This window comes from Ipomoea triloba, chromosome 11, assembly GCF_003576645.1.
Source record: "Ipomoea triloba cultivar NCNSP0323 chromosome 11, ASM357664v1".
In the NCBI taxonomy this organism is placed as follows: domain Eukaryota; kingdom Viridiplantae; phylum Streptophyta; class Magnoliopsida; order Solanales; family Convolvulaceae; genus Ipomoea; species Ipomoea triloba.
Genome location: NC_044926.1, coordinates 17,714,009 through 17,732,062, shown reverse-complemented (window position 1 = coordinate 17,732,062; position 18,054 = coordinate 17,714,009). Strand labels below are relative to the sequence as shown.

The 18,054-nt window shown below is 35.8% G+C and overlaps 1 protein-coding gene across 2 annotated transcripts; it reads right to left on the bottom strand.

Annotated features, from left to right (window-relative positions):
- Positions 1–14,296: 14,296 nt before the first annotated feature.
- Positions 14,297–17,594, bottom strand: LOC115997303 (phosphoinositide phosphatase SAC8-like). 2 transcript variants are annotated; one of them, XM_031236839.1, is made up of 8 exons: positions 17,265–17,367; positions 16,842–16,901; positions 16,639–16,725; positions 16,040–16,126; positions 15,806–15,870; positions 14,891–14,989; positions 14,701–14,777; positions 14,297–14,554 (listed from the first exon to the last, which is right to left on the bottom strand). In XM_031236839.1, exons 2-8 carry the CDS (start codon positions 16,842–16,844, stop codon positions 14,490–14,492), a joined length of 483 nt encoding a protein of 160 aa, XP_031092699.1. In that variant the 5' UTR covers positions 16,845–16,901; positions 17,265–17,367; the 3' UTR covers positions 14,297–14,489. The 2 variants fall into 2 exon arrangements, with proteins under 2 accessions (XP_031092699.1, XP_031092698.1); XM_031236838.1 differs by lacking the exon at positions 16,842–16,901 and having other exon boundaries at positions 17,265–17,594.
- Between the last annotated feature and the right edge of the window lie 460 nt (positions 17,595–18,054).

Below are 18,054 nucleotides of genomic sequence, written 5' to 3'. Positions count from 1 at the left end.
TTCCATTCTCGTCGTTTGCTCTTCAAGAATCTTTCTTCTATTCTTCTCCAACTCCCTTTGTTTGGTCTCCCATTCTTGTTGCCTCTCCATGGCTTCCAAGTGCAATTGGTATTGGAAAATTTGCATTGAAGGCCAATCCGTCACGGTGATGTAGCGTGGTGGCACTGACGGAAATGGAAATGTGGGTGGCGGAGGAGTTGGAATTGGAGATGTCATGGGTGGAGATGATGGAGGAGGAATTGGAGATAACAGTGGCGGACTCGGAGGTGATAGTGTTGAAGATGGTGATGGGCGTGGGGATGGTGGTGGTCGTGATGAGGGACCCGCTTCGTTTCCTCCCCGAGGTCTCCGGGCAATTCTTAGTGAGAGCAAGTCCTCTAAAGACAACAATGTCATGTTGGCTTCCTGGACTAGGGCCTCCGTGCACTCCATTTTGGCTTGATAGCCCAAAGCAATACAAAGCCGACTCACCAAAGGCCCTACAAAGATGGCAAGTACCTTCTCCTTGTGTTGCGCGTTGAGCCACGCTCGACACACTACTCCCATGTTAATGGGTCTTCCCGTGTCCATGCTCCATAAAGCAAATAGATCGGCCCAATAGACCTTACTAAAGTTTCCTCTCCGTCCTCCCCAAGATTGAGCTAACACTCTTCGAACCACCTTAAAATCGTCCCTCCTGATATGAGCACTATGCACCCTCACCTCTTGCCACTTGACCCCTGGTTCGGTAATTGAGGCTCAGTATTTCTTTGGGGTGTCATTCTCTCCAAAATCTTACATCAATCTCCGATACTAATGTCTGCTTTGATCCTCTCTCGCATAGAATCCCAATAGATGACCCAATGTGTTAATTGAGATGTGGTGAGTGTTGTTGAAGAGGCGGATCTTGATGGTAGGGCTTGTTAGGTTCGTCCCTCGGCCCGTGAATTTAAGGCTTGCTAGGAACTCATAAACTACTGGTGCATAGGTGGGGAACCGCCACAAGAAAATGGTGCTCCAATACGGTTGATGGATGAGGCGCTCCACCCCCATCCAGCATTCGAATGAGTTCATTAGCGAGAGGTCAATATAGTTCCACCGGGTGACGGGCTTGTTTGATAGGCGTTGATATCTATCCTCCATCCTTGTATTCATGTGAATCTCTCGGTATCTTACTCTCACCTCTTCTACCTCCTCCTTGGGTACAGGGTTATTGTCCCCGTTCTCTTGTGCAACTTCTTTGCTAGCTCTCTTTTCCCCTTGGAGTAGGTTTGTCTTTTGTGGCCTCATTTCCTAAAACATAAGAGTTTGCAACATAATACAAGGAAAATTTCTCACAATTTCTTTCAAGAGATCTCACAACTCATGCTTTTTCAACACTTTTTGCCCTTAGCAAGTTCTCACGACTCTCATTTTTCTTGATTTCTCACCCCACATTTAGCATTTTCCCTCTCTTTACTTCCCACATTATACCTCATCCTTCACAATATTCATGCGTATCACAAAAACAAAGAAATATGGCTCCATGCCTCATAGTCAACTTAAAAGTCAACTTCATTTGCTTTCCCATGCCTTGTAATGGGGTTGAAGAATGGAGTGACTTCAAAAATCAAAGAAAGAGACAATTTGTGCACTTATTAATCAATATCAACTATGAAAACAAGAAAACCATCACATACAACCCTCAACTTTGCACAATTCAAGCTTGTCATCAAAACCCACATGAAATTCCCAATTTTTAAACCTAGGGTTCTTCAAAGCATCTCAATATTCACAAATCATGGCAAAAAATCATAAAAACACAACCCTTTTAGTGTTCTTGTAACACCCCGGACCTACCTTCCCGTACATCCGAGGCATTACCGCCACACCTAGAGAGAGTGTTCTATCATTTAGCGATGAACCTCACTCTAGGTGCACAGGCAAAAGGAAACTATTCTAATCACAACAATCACCCAACAGATACTTAAGCACTTTATACATATCAGCTGAAAAAGTTCCATTACGCAAAATATACATCCTTGCAGTTATACATACATAGGATTGCCCCTCGGGCCAAAATACCATACAAGGTTCAACTACGACCCAACTGGTCATGCCTAGCCATCACTAAGGCTACAAAAAAATATATACACCAAAAATTCCCAAAAACTCCCAAGAACCTGACGGCTAGTCAATCATGCGGTACACGAGGCCGGTGAACTCTCCCTAGACCAGGTGCCACTCCCCCTCGTACCAGGTGATATGGTCCAAAAACCGAGAAGTGGTTATGACCATCGACCATTCCTCCCAAACGTCCCGAGGGCTAGGGTCCCAAGGGTATGGGTAGTGCACAATGAACTCAAGGGGATCGCTACCATCTAACGGCTCTATGGGGTAAAAGCCATAAGTAGCCTGGACCTCGTCCATAACAGGGCAAGAGACAAAAGGGGCCGACGGAGCCACATGAGTATCTGGATTGGTGGGAGCCTCGGGAGCATAACCAGGTGCGTATGGGTCTTCTCCCTCCATCATCTGTATGTACTCGTCATAATCCATGCCTTGACAAACATACTACGGTGAACTTTCGGAGTTCACCGGGCTACAGGAACTGACACTAGACTACATCTGTTAGGAACACAGTGAAGTGTAGTTAGCACGACGGCTAAGTAAGGATATCCATGGGTCATTCAAAACTAAATAAAGGTTTTGTAAAAATTGTTACATAGAAAACCCTATACCTTACTCATCAGCAAAGATTCTACCTGCAACAGTTATAAATAGCAACTTGCATGCAAAGATTCTACCTGCAACAGTTATAAATAGCAACTTGCATACAAAGATTCTACCTGCAACAGTTATAAATAGCAACTTGCATACAAAGATTCTACCTGCAACAGTTATAAATAGCAACTTGCATACACTATGTCTACCTGCAACAGTTATAAATAGCAACTTGCATACACTATGACTACCTGCAACAGTTATAAATAGCAACTTGCATACACTATGAGCAAAATTCAATAACGTCTCATATCATTTTCCCTCTTGACAAGGTCATTTGGTATTCATTTTCATACCCAATAATATATTGTTAAACAATTAAGCATACTAGTAAGTAGCAGAAAACATAAATCACACATCTTGCTTGTAATCACTTTAGTAGAAAAACCTTTCCCTCATAATGAAATTCTCATCACTTTTCACTTTTCAAAGAGAGAGAGATCACCCACAACCTTTGGGTACTTAAATACTTGTCACATCTTTTTTTACCGTAGCTACGGCGTAACTACATTCATATTTCAAAATTCCACTTAGTCCTAGATAGAAAGTGTGAGGCCTTTGGAGTCTTTTCTCCACTTTTGACCACTTGGATCGTTGAACTCGGGTTCAGTGGTCATCGCCCGGTCTAATACTGATCCCCTAGACTTATAGGAGCGTTGGAATGATTCCTAGCTAGCCTCACTAGGTTCATAAGAACGACACCTACCCGAACATAGAGTGACTATACTTAAGTGTGCACACCCCCGTAGGAGTACCTTTTCCTTCCGGGTGATATAGTACTCGGCGAATAGACTTCGCCCACAGTATGATTGATCATACACATAATTACCATGCGGAATAGGCACTTTAAGCTCATCTTTATTCCGTGGTTAACAAGATCCTTCACCACTTTTACTAGAACTAAGGTTTGAAAACATTTTTCTACTCTTTCCCTTTTCTTGCATTGAAAATATTTTGGACACACTTGGGTCAATTCCAATACTCGGAAATTAATTCTCCTTTTAACCCAATTCAAAAATTCTCCTTTTCTTTTGCAAAACACTTGGATAATTCACTAACAACCTTTCACAATGGTAATTCAAGTGTAACAATTCTACACTTTCCACCCCACATTTTTCACATAAGTCTCATATTTGGCACATACATCTCAATGCATATCACATATACACTTCCCAACCTCAACATAGGCATATCACATAAAATATATTTATTCTTTACAAGCACATAATGCTACTTCCTTATACTATTTATAAGTTCACACATATGTAACACTACCTACATAACACATATGCCTCACTACATAGTAATACTCTTCTTACTTTAAACATATATAATTATGGTTTATACATACCACATACTATACACAAAAAGAGACATTTTACCATGTATTTACACACACACATATATATATATATATATAAATATTTCGGCACACACACACCTATATCTATATATATATACACGACACCCACACTTACATATCTACACCCACACGCCACACACACATATATATATACATAGATACATAATTTCTCTCCTTTCTAGTATATATATTCCTATTATATTCTTACTACACAAATAAGGCATAATCTTCACATAACACATAGGTTTTCAAGTTCACAAGTTAACCTCAAACCATAACATAGCTATCAATTATCTAGTTTCAAACAACCTCAACCAATTAAAGGGATTCCTTACCTCAACCGGGTTTCTAATTCCGTAAAAGATCATTGTAGTTGATTTTCCCCAATTTCACCTTAAAACCCTAGAATTCCATCAACAACATAAGACATGATTTTAAGAAATCTTAACTTAGATTCATGTTCTAGGATGAAAAATAAAGCTATCTACCGAATAAAATTGGAGTTTTACCGAATATTTTGAGACTTGTGTAGAATTTCTTGGCTATGGAGTGTTGAAGCTTTGAAGAAGAAGATGAAGATCTCACCTTACTCTCCCTCTCTCTATTTCGGCCAAGTGAAGGGAAAAGGGGAAAAAAATGCTTAAATATTTACCCACTTCGTTGACTAGTCTCCTCCCAACACATGGTGAATAATGGTGACAAGTGTCACCTCTTTATGGTTTGATCTTAAAAATATCTTAGCTTAGACTAATCGGGATTAAATCAGATGAATTCTCGGTAGAAACTAATTTAATTCAAATAATTTTCGAAACCAAAAATTTATTCCAGTCTAAAACTCAAAATTGGGCTAGGTTCGGTACACCGCGAAATTTCGCGATGTACGATCAAAAATAAATTTTTGCTGCTGTGGGCTAATTTAATTAAATAGGAAATTCCAGAATAATAGTATGGTGTCTAAAAATCCATTTCCTAGGACAAACGGGTCCGAATACTAGCTCTTAAAATTTTTACGGTTCGTGACCGGGACGTACGATCGCAGCTTATTACTAACTGTCCTTACTTATAATAATTCTTTTGAGGCATCGGGAGATCATCTCATGAATGTTATAGCCTAAAGAAATATTTTTCGAACCTTAATCTTACTGGAATAGGTGAGGGGTTACAGTCTACCCTCCTTAAGAAAAGTTTCGTCCCCGAAACTTACTTTCTCGCATCTAGGGTCTCTCAGTAGACCGCTCCCTACTTTCATGCACACATATGGCAATTAGCACATAGAACATTGCACATCAGGTATCTTAGATACATAATAAGTAGATTGACTCTTACTTACTTGAGTTAAACAACTCTGGATATCATTCCATCATCGCGTCTTCCAATTCCCAGGTAGCTTCTTCTGGGCTATGGTTTGACCATTGAACTTTGACCATCCTGATCGACTTTCTCCTCGTGTCTCGGGTTTTAGAATCCAAGATTTGAATTGGCCTTTCTTCATACGTCAATGAGTCATCCATTGTCAGTCCCTCCGGCTCCAGTACATGAGATACATCAGGTACATATCGTTTCAATTGTGAGACATGAAACACATTATGTACTCTGTCCAGTTCGATTGGTAGGGCCAATCGGTATGCCAGATTTCCCACTCTTTCTAAAATTTCGTAGGGTCCTATAAATCGAGGGCTCAGTTTCCCTTTCTTTCCAAATCTTTTGACCCCTTTGGTGGGTGAGACCGTCAATAATACTTTCTCTCCCACTTGGTATTCTATGGATTGTGGCTTTAGATCAGCATAAGACTTTTGGCGATCTTGTGCGATTTTCATTCTCCCCTGAATCACTTTGATTGCCTCAATGGTTTCTTGTAAGTACTGGGGTCCAAGAATAACGGCATCACTTTTGTCGCTCCAACATAGTGGACTCCGACACTTTTGCCCATATAATGCTTCGTAAGGAGCCATTCTTATAGTGGCATGATAGCTGTTGTTGTATGAGAATTCAATTAGATCCAACTGCTCATCCCACGAACCTTGGAAATCGAGTGCACAACCTCTGAGCATATCTTCCAAGGTTTGGATTGTTCGCTCCGTTTGACCATCGGTGGCAGGATGAAATGTTGTGCTCATCTTGAGTTGCGTACCCATGGCTACCTGTAATGTTTCCCAAAATCTTGATAGGAACTGTGAATCTCGGTCTGAAATAATATCGCGTGCTATCCCGTGATATTTAACCACATACTTGATGTAGGCTCTTGCCATTTTCTCCATTGACCAGGTTTTGTTCATCGGAATAAATCTTGCTGTCTTGGTCAACCGATCAACAACAACCCATACTTGGTCGTTTCCGGCTCTTGTCCTTGGCAATCCTCCCACAAAGTCCATGGAGATTGAGTCCCACTTCCATTGAGGAACCTCCAATGGTTGTAGCAACCCTTTCGGCTTACTTCTCTCTACCTTAACCTTTTGGCAATTCAAGCATTTAGCAACAAATTCCGCAATATCTTTCTTCATGCCCATCCACCAGAAATTTTGCCTCAGATCTTTGTACAGCTTGTCCCCTCCTGGATGAACAGAATAAGGCGTGTTGTGACCTTCTCTCATTAATTGGTTCATTAATTCCTTGCAACTTGCAGGTATAATCCATCTGCCCTTGAATCTCATGCTCCCATCCGAGTGCAATTCAAATGGACCCTGTTTTCCATCCACCATCTTCTCTTTGATATTCTTTACCCAGTCATCCTCTCCTTGGGCTTGTTTGATCTCTTCAAATAGGGCTGGAGTGGCCGATAGGTAATATAGCTTCATCTCTTGGTCTGCCTGACCACACATTGTTATTTCCAGATTGAGTTTCTGAAAATCCTTGCATAATTGTTCAGGTAATACCCAGAGAGCATGATTTGGCTTTCGGCTCAAAGCATCTGCCACCTTGTTTGCCTTACCCTCTTGGTATTGGATTTCCAGATCGTAGTCCTTGATTAACTCCAACCATCTCCTTTGCCTTAAGTTAAGATCCCTTTGAGTGAAGATGTACTTCAAGCTCTGATGATCCGTAAAACATAGCGGAAGCATATAAAACCTTAAGGGTGTCATGCCACACCTAGGTTCAATCCATCCTAGGTGCATAGGCTAAAAATCCATAAACATCAATCCCAAAAAGTAAAGACAAACGTAAAAGTCAATACATAATCCATCACGAAGGCTCACAGGCCCAAAAGTCTAATACAAGAACTAGCCTAAGCATAGCAAATAGGAGACTAGCTCTATCGCGCTCTCAGCTCAGACTACGACATACCTGGAAAACAGTTTAGGAAAACTATTAGCAAAAGAATGCTAAGCAACCAACCACTCACACTCGTGAGAAAATACGTAATATAATTTGGTTTTGTGAGAATGTCTTCAAAAATTCCAAAATCCTACCCACTCCAAATCAATTCATAAAATGGATTCTACTCAACCCATTGACATAAATCAAAACATCACCAAAGTTTCTCAAGGCTATCTACTCGAAAATGTGGATTTTCTCAACAAAGCTAGAAACAAGGAATTTGCTCAAGCATTACTCACAGGGATGGAACAAAGCAATCTTTTAAAGGTATGCAACTATCATTTTCAAGGAGCTTTCGTTGATGCATCTTTACAGTTTTTCGAGCATGCTTCACACGCAAATAGTGTGATTTCGTCTATTGTTAATGATACTCCTGTGAAGATTGTTGCTGCTGATATTAGGGATGTTTATGGCTTTCCTGAAAATGCTTTACCTGTTGATGATATTATGTTTGATCATGATGAGTTTTGGAAAATTGTTCGTGTGAATGAGTTGAAGGTTGTCCCGGATTTTTCTGGATATAAGGTGGAGTTAAAATGGGAGTTTGAGTTGTTGTCGGATGTGATACAAAAGTGTGTGTATCATTTGTTGGGAGGGATTGACAAGATGTCCTTAAAATATGCAAGGGCAATGTATGTCGTGTTTCACGGTGTTAGTGTTGATTGGAGTAGATCTATGTTTGAAAGGTTGTGCCATTTTGTGAAAGCTAAAGGTCATGTAGGGTACGGCCTTTTAGTGTGTGAAATTCTAAGAAGGAAAAGTGTGAGGATTGGTGCAGTTAAGAGCATATCTCGTGACAACTTTGTGCTTAAGAGAGACAAGAAGAGAAAGCCGAGGGAAATGGCGTGTTTGACTCAAGGAGAAGGAGGTTCCCGTCCAAAGAGAGCTAATGTTGTAGATTTAAATCTACCAAGCCAAGGAGGAACTAGTCTTGAGATTTTTGTTCGTGATGATGTTGCCAAAGGAGAACAAGCCGAAAGGGATGTACCGAGAACCACTTTAAGTCAAGTTCTTGAGAGTGTGGGTTTAAACACACCAAGTGAAGGTTTAGCCCGTGGGGATGAAGAAGAAATTGAGGAAGAACAAGAAAATTTTCATGTGCATTTTGATGTTGAGGCCGAGACAAGGGATGAAGTGCCAAATATTGAGAACATTGTGGAGCCACTCATGGAGGATGTTAGGGAGTTACCCGAAGAGGAACCCGTAGAGCAACCCGTGGAACAACTTGTAGAGGACAAACGAACAACACTCTCCGACCAAATCCATGAAACCCTACCCAAATGTCGAAGCATTGCCCTGGATCTCATGTTGCTTGAAGCTGAATGAGGAGGGATCCTCAAACTCGGCGCTGGAAACCCACCGGAGAATAGACTGGTCGGAACCCCCACCCCGAGATTCAGACAAGAAACACTCCCAATCTTCCAATCCAAGACCAATTTTTTCAAAAGGAAGAAGAGGCTGCAATTCCCCCACCACCCACTCCTCCACGGCGGCCGGAGCGGGGGCGTCCTTCACGGCCGTGCACCCAAAAGAGGAAGAGGAAGCTGATGTGGAAGTGGAAGGGCTTGGGCTCCTCCTCTTGTCCAGCACAGAAATGGGTTCATTGCTCCCAAAGCTTCCATCTCTCTTCAACTTGGCATCTTGAGGCGCAGAAGAAGATGCAGAAATCGAAGACCCAAACCGGCCAACCTCACCTTTCCCTTGCAAGCTATTGTTACTATATTGCATTCCAATCATCTACAAAAACAAAAATTTATAATCATCAACAGAAATAGCCATAAACAAAACCAATATCCATTGAAAAGAAAAAGGCTTGCCTTGGAAATGAAACCCTGAAAAAAAAAAATTTCCCCCTAAGATTTAAAGAAAAGGGGGTTCTTCTTCAATGGCTTATCCCTGAGGAGAAAACTCAAAGGAGACCCACCACCAGTCCCTCTCCCTAGCAAACTCACCGATATCACCATTTCAGCTCCATATCTGCAGTGGGCAGTGTTCGCTTTGACTAAAGAGACCAACAAACGTACGCTGATTAAGCCATGGACCTAAAAGGACGGAAATACCCCTCCATTTCACGGCTGACAAACGGGTTGACTAACGTTGGACTAAAATTGTCCACTTTTAACAAAGTCAGGGCAAAATGTGGTCAAATTAATAAATCCGGACTAAAATTGTCCAATGCACTATAAGTCTAGGACCAAAAAAAGATTTAACTCTATTTTGATTTTAGTAATTTTTTATGATTTTTCTTCTTTACCCTCTATTATATTATTTTCTTCCCTTAAATAACTCCACATTCCGTTAGTATAAACTTTAGTAACGGAATATTCCGTTACTTTTAACTTACCCATTAATTTGTATAAGAAAAACCTTAGGTTCGAACCTCATCCCAATTAGAGTTGATATAATTATTAAACATATACTACGAATATGTTAGAGTATATTATTGAAAAGTAAGTACCACACTCTATTACTATTATTAAATTACTAGTTTTTCACGCGCATTGCGCGAATGAGATAATGCCCAATCCTATATATCAATTATTTTTGTTGTCAAGATCAATGTTGATTTTGTCTTTAATCCAAAGAGGTTGATTGTAGAAAATGAATGAATTATAAATTTATATTAGTAATCTAATATATTTAAAGAATGCACAAAAGTATTTTACATACAAGATTAATGAATGCTGCAATAGTAGTTATTTTTCAAATTTTTTCTTTTTCTGAATTTGAAAGATTGATTCCAACAATGTTGTAGTCTCAGCATATTTTCAATGCATCAAGTTTGTTACAATATTCTATTTCCCTACATTGACATTTTTAATAATGAGTTTAAAATCAATGTATTGTGTTATTTGAATATTTTCTTTGTAAACAAATCATCCCTAAGTAGTTAATATGATTGGTTTCAAATTGTTTTTTTAATTGTTTTCCATGTTATTAACATAATAATTGGTAAATAAATATATAACATTATTTTTTTAGTATAACTTTGATATTTAATTACAAAATAGTATGAAAAGAAAACAATGAACAATGTAGTAAATATAATTAATTAATAAATTTGAATGTAGGGAATCTTTACATTGTAGAAAATATAGGCAATATAACTAATGAAATTATATCTCTTTTTAAATTTTTTTGATAATGAATATTTGTTTTTGAATAAAAGCATTGTAGACATTGAATTATTGAATTATAAATTAAATAAATGCATATGTATTATTTTTTTGTTCTAACTACTATTTTTTTTTTATTTTTTGAAAAAACTACTAATTTATTATCTACTATACTAATAAGAGTAATAGAGTGCGGTACTTACTTTTGAATAATATACTCTAACATATTCGTAGTATATGTTTAATAATTATGCCAACTTTGATTGGGATGAGGTTCGAACCTAAGACCTTACTTATAGAAATTAATGGGTAAGTTAAAAATTAACGGAAAATTTAACGGAAAAGAGAATATTTAACGTAAAATTTAACGGATAATCATATAATTAAGGATAAATTAGGAAATCTCAAGTGAAAATATAAATCTGAATAATCTGAGACATCCATTTGATTAAATAATTTGACCGCCATTTTTTCAACCCATTTTAGGGCTAACTCTCTTTGGCTCTTATTAGTATATATATATAGAACATATTCGTAGTATATGTTTAATAATTATGCCAACTTTGATTGGGATGAGGTTCGAACCTAAGACCTTACTTATAGAAATTAATGGGTAAGTTAAAAATTAACGGAAAAGAGAATATTTAACAGAAAATTTAACGGATAATCATATAATTAAGGATAAATTAGGAAATCTCAAGTGAAAATATAAATCTGAATAATCTGAGCCATCCATTTGATTAAATAATTTGATCGCCATTTTTTCTACCCATTTTAGGCCTAACTCTCTTTGGCTCTTATATGCATTTCTTTAAGAGTTAATACCCATTTTGGTCCCTTGATTATAGCGTAATACTTGATTTTGTCCCATAGAATTAAAAGTACCCAATTTAGTCCTCTAACTTGTGAAATATACTCAATTTGGTCTTCCGTTACAATTTCCATCCATCAGCCGTTAAAAATGGGGGCAAAATCGTCATTTTCAATAGTCGAGGGACCAAAATTGGTACTTAATAGTTGAGGGACCGAAATGAGTATTTATTATTATTATTATTATTATTATTATTATTATTATTATTATTATTATTATTATTATTATATTTAATATTGGGACAATGTCTCTTAGTTTAGTTTTATATATCAACACTAGGGGTGTGTAATCTATTAACCGAACCGTTTTAACCAAAGTTTTTAAAACTTTAACCGTTAACCGAACCGAATTAATTTTTTTTTTTGGGATTAATTAGTCTATTAACCGAACTTTTTAAAGCTAAAGTTCTAAATCCTAAAAATAATACCTATAATAATAAATTCAATTAAAATAATACATATAGTAATAAATCTATAAGAAAATATACAAAAATAATATCATAAATACATTACAAATTTATAGAGATTTTACATATTAGATTATATATTTATTTATTTAGTTATATATATGTTTAAAATTTCGGTTAATCGTTCGGTTGACCGACAATTTTGAACGCAATTAACCATTAATCGAAATTATAAAAAACCTTTAACGATTAACCGAACTGAAAAAGTTCCGTTAAAAACGGTTAACCGACACTTTCAAACCCAATTAATCATTAATTGAATTTTTAGAAAATCTTGAACCATTAACCGAACCCAAATTCAAACCCAATTAACCGTTAACCAAAATTTAAAAAAAAAAAACATTTAGCCATTAACCCAACCGAAAAAGTTCAGTTAAACAATGGTTAACCGTTCGGTTCGGTTAATGGTTAAAGGTTTTTTAAAATTTTAACTAAACTTTTTAAAATTTTGATTCAATGGTTTGGTTAATGGTTAAAGGTTTTTTTAAAATTTCAATTAACGGTTAATTGGGTTCGAAATTGTCAGTTAACTATTTTTAACTAAACTTTTTCGGTTCGGTTAATGGTTAAAGATTTTTAAAATTTCGATTAACGGTTAATTGGGTTCGAATTTGTCAGTTAACTATTTTTAACTGAACTTTTATGATAATGTTTTTCTATATTTTGTTATGGATTTATTATTGTATTATTTTAATTAGATTTATTATAATAGGTATTATTTTTAGGATTTAGAATTGTTGCTTTAAAAAATTCGGTTAATCTGTTAACCAACCGATTAATCGATAACAATTTCAAGTCGGCTCGATTAACGGTTAAAGTGGTTCGATTAATAGATTACACACCCCTAATGTTGATATACAAAACTAAACTAAGAGATATTGTCCCAATATTAAATATAATAATAATAATAATAATAATAATAATAGTAATAATAATAATAATAATAATAATAAGTACCCATTTTGGTCCCTCGACTATTAAGTACCCATTTTGGTCCCTCGACTATTGAAAATAACGATTTTGCCCCTCTATATAACGACTGGTGGATGGAAATTGTAACGGAGGACCAAATTGAGCATAATTTTACAAGTTAGAGGACTAAATTGGGTACTTTTAATTCTATGGGACAAAATTAAGTATTACGCTATAGTCGAGGGACCAAAATAGGTATTAACTCTTTCTTTAATTTAGAATTCAATGTTTATAATGCCTTTAGTAAAAAAAAACATTATTATTATCAAAAAATTATAAAAAGAGATATAATTTCATTAGTTATATTGTCTTTATTTTCTACAATAAAAATTATTCATTATCAAAAAAAAAAAAAAAGATATATAATTTCATTAGTTATGTCTTTATTTTCTACAATAAAAATTATTCATTATTAAAAAAAATAAAAAATAGATATAATTTCATTAGTTATATTGTCTTTATTTTCTATCATGCAAAGATTCATTACCTTCAAATTCATTAATTAATTATATTTATTACGTTATTCATTGTCTTCTTTTTACACTATCTTGTAATTAAATACTCCGTATCAAAGTTATAATACAAACTAATGTTATATATTTATTTACCAAGTATTCTATTAATTACATAGAAAAAAATTTTAAATAATAATTTGAAGCAAATCATATTAACTACTTAGGGAGGATTTATTGACAAAGAAGACATTCAAATAACTCAATAAATTTAAGCAGGAAATTACCCCATAATATTTTTTGGACTACATCACAGTTGTTCACTTTAAAGGTAAATCGTATTTCTCTATTAATATGATTTAAAATTTATAATTTGTATTACCAAAAGTAGTATTTATTTATACTATCAGTTTTAGACTATCGTTTTTACAAAATTACAAACATTTATTTTAGTGACAATTATAATCAACCTCTCATATATTATCTTGCATTCATATACCACTACAAAAAAAAATGTAAAATAGATAAAATTCGTCGCTAAAGGGATTAGCGACGAAATCAATCCGTCGCAAAAACCATCCTCACTAGAATTTAGCGACAAAGGTTTTTCCGTGGCTAGCCCTAGCGACGGAAATATTCGTCGCTAAGTAAAATAAATCCGTCGCTAAATTCCTTCCAACGACAATTTGTGAGGAAATAACGACGATAACTTTTGTCGTTAAGTCTAGCGACAGATATTCCGTCGCTAAATCAAGAAAAAATCCGTCTCTAATTTTCTAGTTTGAAGATCTGGTGACGAATTTGAAAGAAAATAGCAACGGATATTTCCATTGCTAATTATATATTTTTTTATAAAAAAAATATTTTATTCATTTTAATTAAAATACCTAAAAAAAAATATTTTATTTATTTTAAATAAAACCCGTATTTTTTAATTTACCTGTTGAAACTTAAAATCCATATCAAACCACTATATCTAACATTATTAATACTATCAAATTACCATCAAACTTTATATCAATATAAAATTGAACTATACTATTATCAAACTTTATACTAATTATTACATAATACTTTAAATCACACTTGAATACAATAATATAAATTACTTCAACAATGAACAAATTGTGACAAATTAGTGTCCATACAAGCTTTATATATTCCTAAATCTTCACTAAATGTAGAGATGCACTCACTGGAAGTAATAGCTCCAAGTCTCTGCAGCTGAGAATTCAAAGATTTCTGGGCCAAATAACACTGCATATGATACCAACCATTTAAAATAAAACTAAATGAATTATTATTTCGTAAGTGACATCAAAATATTTACGATAGAGAAATGTCTGTATCAAATATATATATATATATATATATATGCAGTGTAGTAAAATGTTTCCTCAAACCTGTGTTACATTTGTCCGATCTAATTATTCCTTTTTGTTCTGCAAGTATCTTCCCTTCTTTGTCTACCATGAAAAATCTGCACAGGTGGAATAGTAAATATCAAAAACTATATTGTGGATTAAAACATAGCCACAGTGAGGCATCTATTTCCAGAGGAAATAATCAATATATCTGGCATTTCTTCATTACCCTTGCTTCTCAAAATCCTCTGAGATTTGATCATACAAAAGCTCTATGTTCTCAAAGCTTGAGCTCCCACATATGTGATGAAAATCAAACGAAGCATATCTGAACCAATACAATAAAGATAAAAAAGGGCATATTAAATTTATCAATATGAGTACTCGTGCCTTAATCTTGAAGAGAAAATTATGAAAGCTGCATAACCATTTACAAAGAGACCAAAGAATGACAAATTATGTTACGAGATATTTTCAACAAGTTATGAGTAATTGCCAAATACTTGCTATGTTTTTTACTCCCTATCATCAGAGACAATTAGGGATGGCAATTTCCTTGCCCTGACCAGCATTTATCTTGCACCACAACTAAAGCAACCTGCAACCCACACCACCCTGCAACTACAATACTGCACAACTCAAATTTCGTAACATCTTACACCACACATACTTGAAAGCCTAAGTAATGAACTGTTACTCCCTTTTTATTGTTTCTCCAAAATCCAAATTTCTATCATTCCTGCCCCCTCCCATCCTTCCTCCATCCCCTTCCAGGCCCCAGCAGTCTCAAGCCAAGCCACCATTTCAGATTGTGATAATTGGCAGCCAGTTGTTATGGTTAATTGAAAAGAAAATAAATTATTTTTTATTTACATTTTTCATTTTTATGTGGCATATATGCTGCATTACCCACCTTGCCTGGCAAGCATGCATAGTTCAAGTTGCAGCACTGCATAACCAACAACACATTTTTCATCTCTAAGTAATATTAATAAGGAATTAATTAGACAAGATGTATAGAAGTCCAATAATTAATAACTATAATAGATTAATCTCCCATGTGCCCCCCTCTTTCTCATGTGATAATCTAATGATTGAAACATAAATCATTCAACATTTACATGTATAGAACTGTAATCCTCACCTCACATTCGGTAGCTTTTGCATTTCCGCAGCATAAGCTGCACTTAGTTTACCCTCATCACCTTGCTGCAGGTCAAAATAATGGAAACATTAAAATCTTCGAAAAGGAATTTGGCATTCTTAATGAAATACATTTAGTTCTTAATGATATTTCAGAGCAAAGAAGAAGATTTTTTTAATGCCAATAGCTAATGAACTAGAAAAAAATAAAGAAGAATGGTTTAGGGGTACATACTGTTTCTTCATGATAAATAATATTAAGCTGAGGTTTATAGCTCAAGTCAACAATTTGCTCCCACAAGAGGGGAATTGAGCCCCGAACCTGAAAATGTCAAAATTTCACAATCCTTGAGATTCAAACATAAGAGTGAACTATATTTATATCTAGAGTACTATAAACAAGAAGTGAAATTATGTTTTATTTTATTTTGTTTTACAATAAAAGAAAAAATGCACACAACCTGGCTTTTGAAATATAATACTTCTACTCCTTGGATTGTTATGAAATTTTTTATGTATGTTCTAGACTTGATAAACTACACGTCTGGAGAAATTGGCATCAAAGTACCTTACTAAATACTCACAGAAATTTTAGTTCCAGACCGACCAGAAGGTGTTCACGCAACATCTTCAATATCCTTTATTATCAATTTAAGAAGCACAATATGTATCTCACTCAACAGCCGAATCTTGATAATAAGAGGCAATTTAGATACTCTCATTTTGCCAAAGCGAACAGAAGAAAAAGAATGATGGGAAATAAGATCAAAAGGAAATAAATAAAGGCTATCTAGTAATTGTATTCATTGACCAAAGCCCTTCCAGGAAACTCACATAGTCATGGAAACCTTGAACAAATTCATCAAGAGTAAAGGACCAAAGCTCAAGAACATCAGCAAAATTCAGGCAAAATCTCCAAGCCTGTAAAAGCAAAACAAAATGCCAATCAAACTCCACACACAATAGCATAAAGAATTAAATCTTAAGCACATAAATTAGATTATTTGACATTCTGAAATGGATTAGGAAGATAATACCATGAGAAGATGAGATAAAGGATACAGAAATAAAAATACAGCTAGCTTTCTTCATCAATTCTGCCATCAAATATAATTGTCAATACATCATTTTTATATAATTTTTTTTCATCCCTTTTCTTTTATTATCAAAGATGAGCAACATAATCATAAGAAGACAAGAAATAAACTAATTAATTAATTAAACTAATTAAACTAATTAATCAAATAATCAATGCAATGAATGTAGTTTGAGATGAAATATTTCAGACATGTATTGGTTCAGTTTTTCTTGTAGGTTAGAAGGAAACGCTTCTAAAGCCAAAGAAATAGGCCTCTCCTCCTCAGCACATCTCTTCTGCAAAATCTTCGTCGCCGCTGCTCGTAGTCCAAATACGTGAAAGAAGAAGCTGAAAGAAGAAGAAAAAAATGGCGAGCTCATACCAGGCAGCTGCTGCGTTCGGCGGAGAAGGGGTCGACGAGGCGAGCCGGCGTCAATGCAAGGAAGAAGAAGACGACTGCGGTAGGTAAGCGACGACGGCAGGCGTTTGGCAGAGCAGGTGATGGGCACGACGGAGCAGCTGCGCTCGGCGAAGAAGGCAACGACGAGCAGCGCCCGGCGGAGGAGGCAGCTGCGGTCGGCCAGGCAAGCAGCATCCGGCGGTCGGCGGTCTGCGCGGCGCGGTGCTATCACCGGTGGTCGTTGGCAGTGCGGGCAAGGAGTAGTTGGCGGCTGGTGTTATGTTCAATTTTTAGGGCTAGCAAATTAGACAAGGAAATCTGATTCTACATTTGCATTTTAGCGACGGAAATTTAAATCCATCACTAAATTTAGCGATGGATACAAATTCCGTCGCTTGATTTCATTTTTAAAAAAATTATAGCACAATCCGTTAATCATCTAGCGACGTAATTTGAATCCGTCGCTAAATATAGCGACGGATTTATATTTCCGTCGCTAGATTTTATTTTTAAAAAATTTGTTGTCCGCTTCATTAATCATCTAAAGACGGAATTTGAATCTGTCGCTATATTTAGCGACGGATTCAAATTTTCGTCGCTAGATTTTGTCAAAAATTCGCGCCCATTTTTTTTAGATGCAAAATAAATTCGGGAACAATGCTTAAAATCCGTCTGTAAATATAGTGATGGATCCTAACATCCGTCGCTAATCCATCACTAATCCATCTCAATTTTATGCACGGCAATTTACCGCTAAAATTAGCTACGGATT